At 41.4% G+C, this 13,117-nt stretch overlaps 1 protein-coding gene across 5 annotated transcripts; it reads right to left on the bottom strand.

Moving 5' to 3' along the window:
- Positions 1-3,349: 3,349 nt before the first annotated feature.
- Positions 3,350-12,912, bottom strand: mdm4 (MDM4 regulator of p53). 5 transcript variants are annotated; one of them, XM_076883921.1, is made up of 12 exons: positions 12,613-12,912; positions 12,293-12,446; positions 11,366-11,453; positions 11,208-11,282; positions 10,973-11,106; positions 10,805-10,854; positions 10,289-10,353; positions 6,615-6,711; positions 6,381-6,541; positions 6,015-6,209; positions 5,834-5,902; positions 3,350-5,746 (listed from the first exon to the last, which is right to left on the bottom strand). In XM_076883921.1, the coding sequence occupies exons 3-12, from the start codon at positions 11,435-11,437 to the stop codon at positions 5,177-5,179; spliced, it is 1,488 nt and encodes a 495-aa protein (XP_076740036.1). In that variant the 5' UTR covers positions 11,438-11,453; positions 12,293-12,446; positions 12,613-12,912; the 3' UTR covers positions 3,350-5,176. The 5 variants fall into 5 exon arrangements, with proteins under 5 accessions (XP_076740036.1, XP_076740037.1, XP_004545152.1 ...); XM_076883922.1 differs by having other exon boundaries at positions 12,572-12,664; XM_004545095.5 differs by lacking the exon at positions 12,293-12,446 and having other exon boundaries at positions 12,721-12,912.
- Between the last annotated feature and the right edge of the window lie 205 nt (positions 12,913-13,117).

Below are 13,117 nucleotides of genomic sequence, written 5' to 3'. Positions count from 1 at the left end.
GATTATGATGAGGTTATACTTACTATAGAGCATTAATGTTGTATAGGATCATTATGTGGAGATGTGACAAAGCAGCTGACTCCTCCTCGACAATCATCAGTGCATAAAACACAATGAGAGCAAATTAAAATATTCACGGTCAGATCTGATTACTGCGCTGCTGTGTCCCACTATTTCTGTTGAGTAATGACCCTTACATAAGTGATACAGTTTGACGACCCCCCCAAAGGTGATGTGACACTACTATGGCCTGGCTAATCATCAGGAGAATACTCCCATTCATTTATACTCAGAATGAAGTGCCCCACCTGTGTTTGCACAGGGCTCTGGAGGCCTGGAGAAAGCCTTCTAAGTCAGGGTAGGGGGAACAGTAGTTCTGTAGCCCAGCCATGCTGCTGGTCACTGGGGCTTTTATTGCAGAGTAATCCCCTACAACAAACAGAATGGCCGGCATGTGCATACGCAGCTGTCGCAGTCTTAGTGCAAGTGGTGTCATGTTAAATCACAGGAATGGACTGAGCCCCTGCACCATCCGCTGCCCTTCCCTTCACTGGCATCCCACTCACTGAAAGGCTCCAGCACACAGAGACAAATACACATACATACTCATGCCTATGTGCATAACCCACTTCCCACTAACATACTTTGCAGCACATGGCAGCCCAAAAGTTATTCCCTGTAAATAACTTGTGCCCCCTTGCTACAAACAACCAGATTATTTCAATGACATATATTCAGAGGACTTATGATAATCAAAGCAGGTATCACAGGCAGGAAAACAAAGTGACATTTACACCCTGACACTTTCCAAGTATAAAGCACCATTAGCATAGTTCCTCTGGGAAATTCTGAATCCCTCTGAAGCCAGGTATGTATATAGTATATACTGTTGGATGGCTATGTTTTAAACTATTTCCAGTTTTTCAGTCCAGCTCTGTTATCTTACTCTGCTACATTTCAATCATGCCCCTCGCTACCCATCAATATCCTTATTTTTAATCTACACTATCTTCAGGCCTTCTTCCGTATTCCTGTCTTTGTTTTTCTCTGGCTCCAGTGACCTTCTCCCATGTCAGCAGAGGGACAAATTTAGCGGCCTAGTTTCTGGAGCGACCAAATAGTCGGACACAACAGAGGGAATGTGTGTATTTGTGTGTGTGTTTGTATATCTGCATGGAAATTAGAAAAGAAAGAAAGGCCCTAGCCCCACAGATACAGTTATAGATATCCAGACATGTACTATCCTCGGGGTATGAGACAAAGGACACCAGAGGAATGTATCACAAAAATCTATATCTTAAAATGAGTTTTGCATTTATGACATCAACAAATAAACCGATTAATGGCAGTGGCTGCAATAAAACAATAAAAATAGGCATAAGAATGGAAGTAATAACTATTTTCCCTTCAGGAATAATTGCATACGCCACCGAGGATAAAGAAAGAATGTGTTAAGTTATTCTGGGATGTTGAGATGGGAGCACTGTCGCCATGGAAACATGCAGATCCTTCACCACTCCCTGGGTCTTGTCATTCTAGAGCTGCCAAGCTCCGGGTGCCATGTCACCAGGGGTGTTATGCCATTCTTCGTCTCTACTCTCGGTGACGCACCAGATGCCACATACAAAGCAGCAGGCCTAGACTGTTCTTGAATTAGCTACAGAGTAAAGGGAAGCATTTCACAAAACATCAACACCTACCTACCAGCTCGCATGTGAGGTCTTCAGTGGTAAACCACTGGAAAATAAATTCTTTAAATAAAGCACATGAGTGGAAATTGGAGAGAAAAAATGTCCGTGAGTATTGTTGTCTTTCTATTTTGTTTTACCCCACTGCAGTTTTGACCAGAGGTTGGTAACCTTTGCTATCCAAGAAGCCATTTATGAGTAACTAAAGGGATGAATCAGTGTTGGATCTATATATAAGAGACAAACAAGCAAGGAAGAACATTTTAATTGTATCTTTAGACAGTTTTTGTTAGCTGAATTTACAAAAATGCCAAAGAAAATAGTTTAACAGGCATCAAATAGCATTTTTGCACCAATGAGGTGACATCTCAGTATGGTGTGCAGTGTGTCCTTAAAACATTTTAGGAAACTGGACAAGTGGAGGACCAAAGAAGAAGTCACATTCCTAAAAACTATCTACAGCAGTATCTCAATATTCGTAAGAAACAGAAAAAATTACAGCAAAGATCTGAGAAACATATTTGGCTCTTCAGTTGATCCATCTACTGTGGATGGCTGCCAAGCCAAGAAGACATTCTTAATGAAGGGAAACAGGGAGAAAAGACTGAGGAATACCAAATTACACAAGACCTGGACAGTCATGGATTGGCCTCCCCAGAGCCTGGACCTCAACATTATTGAGGCAGTGTGGGAGCTTTGAATGCTCTCCAAAAAGCCCGGAGAACTATTCCTGAAGACTGCTTTAAAAATGACAAGAGATTTTCCCTAAGAGAGTTCAGAGTTGTTGCAGAATAAAGGTGGTGATACCAAATACTGATTTTCAAGCTCATTGCAATTCTACAAATTGTTTTTGCTTTATGTATGTTTCAATATCTTGCTGCACCTATTTTCCATTTTCCTAATAAATTATATAGTCTTATATAAAGACTTTTCCCAAGTACTGCACATCCATGTAAACTGCTGCTACCGAGATTCAGAAATATTCTGAGGATAAGGCACCAGAAGATAGACGTAAGCCACCTTTTAGTTAAATTTTTTTTACAACAATTATGTGGATAAAAAAAAAAAGTGGATTAAAAAAAAAAAAAAGAAACATAGCCATTCCAAGTGGAAATACTTTGATAATTATTACCAACAGTTTGTTCAATATAAGCATTAAAGGTTGCTTACATATATAGATAACAATGTAATAATGAAGAATCTGAAAGTTAACAAATAACTTATAATTTGAATAACAAGCTGTTGCGTTATGACTGCATATTTGGGACTGGAGAACAGTTTAACAGGGGACTTTCAATGAACAGGAAATACACCCCAATGAGTAATTGGTAAATAACTCAGGTGTAAAGTAGCTGCAGTGTTTATACAGAATTTGGATAGCAGTGGTGTTACAGAGGCATACACAGTCGAAGGCAGGGCGTATGCCCCAATTCTCAAGAACAGGACAAAAATAAGGCAAGCACGAGTAAGCAGGAAATGAACAGTGAGTAAGCAGAGGAGAGTCGCAGGTGCTGGAGCCCAGTCAAGGAGGAGAGGATACATGACAGCTGGCCTGTCACACACAATGACTTATTCAACTAAAACACAGATTTCACCAGTGGGTACCGTACACCAACTGTCTCTCTGGTGAAGTAGTGAACAAAGCAGACAATTCCCAACTCTTTCTCGCTTAACAAAACATGTTTATTCCATAACAAAAAACCCCTATAACTGCACCATGTTTTAGAACATTATGGTCTTAATGTGACAAATTGGGATGTGTTAATCAACCAGTATCACTGGTATTAAGTGTTTCATTTACATGAGGTCTGTATTTAATGGGAGCCTTTTCCCCCTTGATGTACAATGCTAATACTTGTTACAATCTATAATTCATCTTTTATTGCATTTACATTACTAATATAGCTCTGACACCAGCTTTGCGCTGGATCTGATTAAGAGGCATGCTCTATATACATCCATTACATGTTATTACAAGGACTGTACAGTTTCTGTAGGCAACGGTTACAAGACTGAAACCTCTCTCCACCTCCTGGCGGAAAGACTAAGCACAAGTAAACATCAGCTCAAACACTTAATATACACACTGTGTTACGCAGAGCCAAAGTTAAATGCCTAAAAGTCACTGAATAATAAGCAACAATGTATTTATTCAAGACCGTTCACACACTCAAAAAGTACCATCTATGTGGTCCACAATCTTCAAATAAAGCTGAACAATCCAAATAAAATCTATAATACACATTTCTGTATAAAGTCATTACATGGCAGTGTAACGCTTAAAATAACCCCTGTGAAGCCATTTTCACTGAGGGTACACCTGGTAACTCAGCCGGTTTCTTCTCTCTATTGTTAAATTACAAATGCAAATTAGATTTGTTTTTTTAACAAGTGCACCATTTTCTGTTTGCTACGAGCTGACCACAAGTAAAACAATAAATAAATACAATACCTACATTTTAAACAGGTTCCAGAAATAATCTAAAGTACTCCGAATTATAATATTTAAACACGAACCAACAACATTATGACATAACTTACTGCAGGCATAGCTGTCAGAGATTTGACAAATGTACATACTGAACACGTTAACAAATTACCAAGGTTCAACAATTACGGTTAATACTTCAGCTGTGCATTACGGTCTACATTTACATTTCTGGCTGCAAGAAACTAGACTTAAGTCACCATTGTATTTCACAATACATTCACATGTGCTGAGAGTACATTGATTTTGGGAGGAAACTTTCAAGCCTGAAACATCTAAAAACAGATTTAGAGTTTTTCTTCGTTCAGCTGCTTTAAAACTTACATTTTAGAGCTGTGTTATGTAAGGAGATGCAGGAGGGATTAAGACAAAAAACAAAACCCACAAATAAAGGGACAGCTCAAAGAGACCTGTACTTGCATACCTGCATTTATTATTCTGTTCAGTTTCTGTCCAGATGGACAAAGTAAATTAATGAAAAACTACAGCACATCCTAAAATTTCCAGAAATAAAAATCAGCACCCAAAAACTGCACTATGAATAAGAAATAATGAAGAAAAAAAAAGCCATAAACTTTTAGAGGGAAAAAAAACAAAACAAAAAACAAACAAACCCTTCATAACATAAAATAACTCAAACTGTGTGTGCCTATGTGATAGTTTTAATAAATAAATAAATACTTCTGGATTTGTATGTCCCTTATTTAAATGTGGCACCAAAACAAGCATTTCGTATAGTGAACTGTTAAGACTGAGGTTTCGTCTAACAATACTTCAGAGGCAGTGTGACTCAAATAAACCATGCAACAGAGCAAGATTCACCAAGTGCTATATTTTGTCTCTTTATAAATTTGACAGTAAGGTGCAGAGATTTTATGAGTCCACAAGCAAAGACTGGTACTAGGAGCTATGCAGCTGTATGGTTGAATGTTGTTGAAAAGTTTGTATTGTGATTTTTTTGGTCAGGTCCCCAGGACTTTACAGATGGGTTGTGTGCCCTTCACAGGATGAATATTTTAATAACCTTCTGGATTATCTTCCCACATCCTGGACAAGGAGCCTGGAACTTATGTAGCCTCCTTGCACATGGAAAACAGGTAAGCAGGTGAGCAGTGCGTCCGTGTATAATATTTCCATTACGTGGCCGCACTCGACAGAGCTTGCAAGGCTCTAGCAGCGCCTCAGGCCTAACGTCCTCAACCTCCATGCCCAGATTCTCTTGACTGTCTCCTTCAGAGAGCTGCTCATCTTTGTGGAAGACAGAGGGCCTCGGACCTTTGCCTTTTCCCATTACCATTGTTGGCAATGGTCGATCGGCGGTGGAATGTGAAGGGAGGATGACAGGATCAGAAACTGTCCTGCTGCAATCTGGGACATCAATGCCCGTGTCGCTGTCATCTTCCTCATCGTGGGTAATGAGTGAGCTGCATGCTGGGATGTCAGGAACAGAAAGGGAATGCGCAAGCCGAGGGACATCTTTATACCAGTTCTTCCTTAGAGCCCAGCACCGAACACAGTACCTCTGGAGAGGTATGTTGTATTTTCGGCACTCTGTGCACTGCCATGCATCCTAAGATATAAACACAGCATTCACAAGACTGATATAGTTTTAAACAAATGGCTGTAAATGAATAAACGGAGGCTCAGAGATACTGACCTGTGTGGAGATCTCTGTATCAGTATCATCACTCAGACACTGAGAGTCTTCATCTGGCTCCTCCTGCATCTAATAAATACACATCAGATCACATCACCTCTCCACATTTCTTAGTGAAAAACATTTTATTGGCAAGAAAGAAATATATCACAAAATTTAAAAAAGAAAGAAAAAGACATACTTCTCTGTCTGCTTTGTCCTCCTTCATTCCCCCATCATCATCCTCCAGTGGAGGCTCTCCTTCTCTGCTGCCTTCTTCCAGAGCAGCCTCTTTCATCTCCACACTCACCTGTTCACTCTCGCCCTCTGTGAGGAACCAGAGGTCGTCAGTGGTGTCCGACACAATGGCCGTATCCTCTTCCTGTGCAAGAGACAGCTGACACATCAGTCAGACCACCACTGTTATGATCTGATTTTTGCCATTTGTCAACAAGTAATGTCTGTTAGTTTTCCTAAGCTTGAAACCTCTAAAATGAACCTTATTGCCCATTTTAACCATTTTTAATTATACTGGGTGGACTTTCTAGCAGCATGTGAGGTGTCTTACTTGGTTTGTGTGGATGTCAGTGGAGCCATTGCTCCTGCGGCTGTAGTTATTACGGAGATTACCCAGAAACCACCAGGGCAAGCCAGAGAGGTCCCACTCATCCAGAGTAACATCCAGCTTGGGTCGCTTGCAGGCTGAGCGTTGCAAACCTTCAAGAGAGTCTAAGGAGGTTTTGAACATTTAAACAGTGTCTTGTAACGAGGCTGTTAAGTGTGCAATGGACTATTTGATTACCATCATCTGGTTCCCGAGGTCGTCTCTGGGAGGGGGTCTGCAGGAGAGGCCCATCACTACCAGCCTCCAAACCTGCTTTCACCACACCTCCACACATCTGTAAAAGAAGAAAATGCAAACGCAAGAAATTAGAACACAGAGCCGTGACTGGGTACTTGGAGGACTCGCAGCTCCTTTTCAACATGGCCTCTGTTTACAGGTGGGGTGGGATGGCACAAGGGACAAAGGGCTGGGCAATTTGGGTAAGGGCCAGTAGGGAGGGAGTTCAAAATAATTTAGGATATAAATGCAAACTGAAATGTTGAGTGCTGGGTAAACAAAGCAGAAAGCAAAGGCAAGGAAAGCCAGTATACTAACAGACAGGTGAATAAACAAGAGCATGATCACACAATCCACCGCAACTCTAAATTCGTTGGATTTAATACATTTATTCCAAGGTATGTACTGTTGTCTCATTTTTTTTTCTTAAATGAACAATTTGGCACATTTGTCAAAGCAAAGAAACAGACGCACACAGAATTTAAGTCTAAAGTAACATCTACCAGACAGTAGGGGTGCAACGATTCTCGTATCGATATTGAACCATTCGATACAGTGCTTTCGGTTCGGTACGCATATGTATCGAACAATACAAATGTTTTAATTTATTTTATCAACTTTCCTTCTGACGATGCCATTTGTGTTGAGCGCTCAGTGGATCTGCGCTTGACAGTGCAGCCTAGGCGGAGCAGTCGAACGCAGATTCACTGACCGCAGGGCAAGCAAGCGAGACAGAAGCTAAGCTCTCCTTGCAACATGGCAAATTGAACCTCCCCCACCCTCATTCAGATCTGGCCTTGGGAACTATTTTGGTTTTCATGTGACGTATGACCCTGAAGGTATGGACAAAAGTAAAACAGTATGTCGGATGTGCCACGCAATGCTCAATTACATGGGTGGGAACTAGTGCGTTAGCGCAGTTTGCTCGTTAACCTCTGGGGGGGGGTCCTAGAAAAATGCATACACTATCGGACCTAGAGCCACAAATCGACCACGCCCAAAAAAGTGCTATAAAAAATTTATATATTAATATTTTATTCCACTTTAAATTAGCCAATCTTTTAAAACTACTTCTCCCTGAACTATCCATGTAAAGTTTTAATTATATTTCGGGGGTTTTAACCCTTTTAATCGCAGTTTAATTACATGAGCGCACCTTTTTTTTAGCCCCCCAAAACAAAACGAAATATTTTTTTAAAAAAAACATTTGAAGTAATATTTGATTGTTATTATAATTAGGCCTTTAGATGGACTAAAGATTGGCACCAACCTTCATTTCGATCGCCTTTTTTTTTTTTTTCCCAGGACCAGAAAATGGTCTCCAGGCGGCAAATGCTCCTCCTCTAGGCCGAAATCAGTGCATCCTCCCGGGTTAACTCCCGACGATGACCGGGGCATGTTGCGTCGGACCCCTTTTTCCAACACACACGTCCGGTACCACGTCACAACAAATACGTCATTTCCTGTTGATTTAAAAAAAAAAAAAAAAAAAAAAAAAAAATGCACCCTCAAACGGTCCTAGGGGCCGAAAATGGTCCCGCCCGATCAGCGGGCGAAGCCGCTGCTGCACGCCGGAAATGAGGCTTCGTTTCCCGCAGGTCTGTTTAAGCAGCCTGCTGTTTTCCAGCCCGGGGTCAAATGTGGAGCAAGGGCGCCACCCGGTGGACAAATAAAAAAAATTACAACTCTAAGGCCAGTACTGCAAACGGAAACGGAAACATAACCGATCACGATCGATTTGACCGTAATTTTTTTGCTGTGAAAAATAGCGTTTATAATGGGTTTCAATGGGGCACAAATCGACCACTAGGACCGATAGTGTAAGTTTGTCTGTAGCTTAGCCACTGAAGCTAATTTCCGGAAGTCATACTGAAATTTTAACAGTAAATGTGACCGAACTTTTTTTTGCAGACTTTCGCTATATTCCATTCAACACAGTGCAAATGGCGTGTAAATGAACAATGAAAAATGGCACAAATCGACCCAAGACCACCCAGAGGTTAACGTGTTGGCCATCCAGCCCCACGCATGGGGCGATCCGCGGTAGCTCGTTAACAGAGATTTGCCGTGTTGTGGCGTTAATGTCATTTCAACGAGATTAGTGCTGTCCACACTAGTGGGAACAATGAATATGACTGCACATTTACGCCGACATCATCCTAGTGCAAAGACAAGTGGAAGCAGACAAAAACAACAAGCACGCATGCTACAAACTTTACCCAAGTCATTTAGACAGCTGTTAGCACATGATTCTCCTTATGGGGACCTGATATATTTAATATGCTGCTGAGAATATAGCCCAGAAGAAGCGTATAGTATAGCTTTTATTTTGGAAAGAGACATTTCTCTGTAATGAACTCTTTTCCAAAGATGAGCGATTTCTCGATCAGATAGATTTATTTTTTATTACTTTGTTTAAAAACTGTACTTTTGAGTTAAAATATATATATTTATAATTTCAATAAAAAAATGACAAATTAAAAAGGCATGAACATTTTTTTGTATCGAAAAAAATATCGAACCGAACCGTGAATTTTGTGTATCGTTGCACCCCTACCAGACAGATCTATTATTTTAATCACTAAAATGTAACTAGGAAATATGCAAATTCAACACTTAAATTATCATCTGAAATTTGATTCAATAGCATTCTGAGATGGTTGTGGCACATGCAGCAACCTTTAATTTCATAAAAAGGACAAATATCTTAATATAGCTCAATGTTGCGGCAAACCAAATTATATACAAGCCACGAAGTAAGATCAAAGAGGATTTGGGGAGGGATTGGAAAGAAGGGTGCAGGAACGTGGGATTAGGTGAAAAGGTTTAGGGCAGTCAGACCTGTGGGTGATCAGGAGCTGTGATCCTCCAGTTCGGAGCAGAGAAGAGAACTCTGATACAGACAGAGACAGTGACTCTGCCCCCCCATCCAATGGGTGGAACTGGTGGGTCATAAAACAGTGATGAAAAGCCACCAGACCAAACCAAGAATGGGGTTGTACAGAGACGGTGCCACTCTGTACAACTGCACACCAACGAAGACAGCAGCCCTTACACCACCTTCCCCAGAACACACAACCCAGTAGAAACTAAACTTATACTTTGGGCAAAGCACTTTAAAACAGAGCCCAGCCAAAATAAGATTTTTAAGACTGATACTTGGGGATTTAACCTCTAAATAAGTTATTGTCAGGAAAAACAGACAACTTGTTATGTGTAGTTATTTGTGAAAAAGCAAACTGTTGAATTATCTTGTTTTATTATGACAATAAGTCATGAAGTACCAGTTCATGCTCTGCATAACTGCTCTGACCATCTAGGTATGTTTGCTGCCAGCAGGGAAGTTGCAGAGTGCCCTCTGGTGGCCAAACTATGGAACATCAACACTCATGACATGGTTGAAGCACACTTCTCCATCTCCTCTTTACTTTTTAATTCATCTGCAGTTATAAATGCCAATATCAATATACGTATAAGTAGCTAAAATTGTCTGATATATCAGTCGGGCTCCATTTAAAGGCATTATCGGAGTGGCTGTGCACTTATTTTGTGACATTGTTACAAAAAGTTGTGTGTAGTGAAGCGAAAGCAGGTAAGGGTCTCTGTTTCTTCTGAGCACCATGCTTCAGCTTTACCTGACCACGATCCTCCACTCCGCCATCTACACATTCACGGCCCACAGAAAGATTCTCTGCAGCGTCTGCATTTCAAATGAGACACAGTAACAGAAAAAGGACATCCCCCCCCCTTTAATTATAGCATTGCACACTCTCACTAAGGCCCTTCAGATATGAAGTTTAAGCAGGGGAAAGGGGTCCATCTGGGACTGTGCAGGATCCCCACATCCTCCAAGCGATGGACAGCCTTTCACAATCACTCATAATATAGTCAACAAGATGGTCTTTGAATATACATGGAATGTTGGTATACCCACAGATCTTCTCATGTAATTTAAAAAAGCCACAATATGATGCAAATAACAGTGAATTCAATAAGGAGCACAGGAAGAGACATACTTTGACTTCAGACACCCACAAATGAATCCACAGATTGTTTTGTTTTTTGTTGATTCCACCTAACAAAAATATAATTTCACCAGAAAAAAAAAAATGTGCAAAGGACTTAAATCAATAAATGAAAGAATCACTTACCAGCACAGTCAATAACAACCAAATACTTCTTCAGCATTTCATACACTGGGCTGTAAAATGGGAATACAAGCATTTAAAATTAAGATTTTTCTTCTTTTTTAAAAATGTATAAAGTCCAGATACAAAGCAGAACCAACAATGAGCACAGGTTTTGGTTAAGGTAATTACCTCGGGTTTTTAACAGAGAAGCTCTCCACTTCCAGCAGCTCTCCCAAAGGATCATCCTGGCAGTGGACTATGTGCTGCCTCTGTTTGTCATACAGTTGCTTCCCCATGATGTATTGGCCCAAGTAGTGCATCACCTACACAAAGCAGAAGATTTCATATGTTCAGGCTACATTTGTACCTTTGGAATGACCACGTGACCGATAGCTCTTTTTCAAAGTCACACTAGACAGCTCACCTCTTTGAGCGTGAAGATATCCTCCTGGGCTCCAGCCACACGCAGTATTTGCAGGAGAGGAGCTTTTGGTTGCACCTAAATGGACAACAGCACCGCCGCTTAGCATTACATGTTATATATGAGGTAACTGAATGCTTGTAGTTGCGTCTTAACTGCACCTGATTCCCTTCTCCCGGTAGCGTCCTGCATGACGAGCTTGATGCCGGAGTCTGGGCTGGTAGGGAGCTCATAGTAAACGAACTAAAGCTGCAAAGCAAAAATTACAACACGCATTATAAACGACTCACCCATTCAGCAGCATTCCACAGCTTGCTATAGTCACCGACTTTGCACATCCCACGCAACACCAGCGCCTACGGCGCCAAACGCAGCTTAGCAATGTCAAGTTATTGACGGACTGAAAAATTCTGACAATGTTTATAGTCAGTGCCAACTAGGCCGAGTTAACTTCCCAATCTGAAACCGTCATGGCCTGTCACTTCTCACACTATTACTTTCCCTTTGGCGCCCTCACAAAACAAAACTAAACCAGGCGAGCCAACGCCGAACATATGGCACAAAAATGTAAAAGTATAGGTATTGCTGTGCACATACACGTGAGCTGCAGCCTCTCTAGACATCTCTAGCAGGTGGCAAGGCTGCTATCGCTACAGGCAAACGTGTTAGCTAACATAGCAGCAGCGCTAACGATGGCTAACTTTGGAAGCTAGCCAGTTACTCAACAATTCGCTCCTAATATTAACTCACCGTGAGGAGCTGACATTACTTCACAGCCAGTACATTGCTTCGGGCGCAGTATTGGCTTAACAGCTGGTCCGCATCGTAAAGACGTATGGAAAACTGAAATGCTGGCTTTTTAACACTAGCTAACGCTAGCAACCAGGAGACAGTTAGCTGAACTACAGATTCAAAATGATGACTGTGGCTACTCAACTTCCGCATGAGAAGCCAGAATATGGCTCCCCCTACTTTTTAAAAATATTACTTACAGAGGCATTTTTCCCTTTTTAAAACAGTCTTTTCAGATTAAAAGCATGTTGTAAAATACAATGATTTTAAAAAAAAAAAAACTTCAGCGAAAATACCCTGTTCAGTTTAGGAAGCGTTTATGAAGCATAAACCACGGAGTCCACTTCGAACGGTGACAACACGACATCCCAAGAAAGGAATGGTTTTGCTGGTTGTGGCCACAGACCTCTCCAGGCCGCAGGTTTTAAATATCACCCTGGGTTAACACACCTGAATCAAATGATTAATTCATTATTAGACCTCTGGAGAACTTCAAGACATATGGAGCCCTAGCTAACTATTGAGAAGGTCATTTAGCCATTTAAATCAGCTGTGTTAGATCAAGGACACAAAACCTGCATGACACGGGCCCTTGAGGCCTGGAGTTCCCCCTCACCCCTGCCGTAGAAGAAGAAGGCTCTGTTGAGTGTATTGAAATCTGCAAAGACGACTGGCAGCATCATCACTGCACTACACCAGCAGATGCTTGAAAGACGCTACTCACCCTGCACACATTTATTGCACTCCCCTCAGGTAGGAGGCTGTAGTGCAGGAGTGGTGAATCAAACAATTAGTTCAATACCAGGCCTCTGGAGAACTTCAAGGCATATCGAGCCATTTAGCTACTTAAATCAGCTGTGTTGGATCAAGGACACATCTAAAACCTGTAGGACACCAGCCCTTGAGGCCTGAAGTTGGATGCCCATTCAGCCTGCACAGGTAGTCCAGCTCCATGGTGATGGCACATATATTTGTGGTCTTCTGGTAATGAACTATTCATTTGATTCAGGTGTGCTGACCCAGGGTGATATCTAAAACCTGCAGGACACCGGCCCTTGAGGCCTGGAGCTGGACAATCCTGGACTACAGGAATCATCCCGTGCTACAAGCAGTGACTAACA

Source organism: Maylandia zebra, linkage group LG5, assembly GCF_041146795.1.
Source record: "Maylandia zebra isolate NMK-2024a linkage group LG5, Mzebra_GT3a, whole genome shotgun sequence".
NCBI classification, from domain to species: Eukaryota; Metazoa; Chordata; class Actinopteri; order Cichliformes; family Cichlidae; genus Maylandia; species Maylandia zebra.
This window is presented reverse-complemented; position numbering and strand designations above follow the sequence as displayed.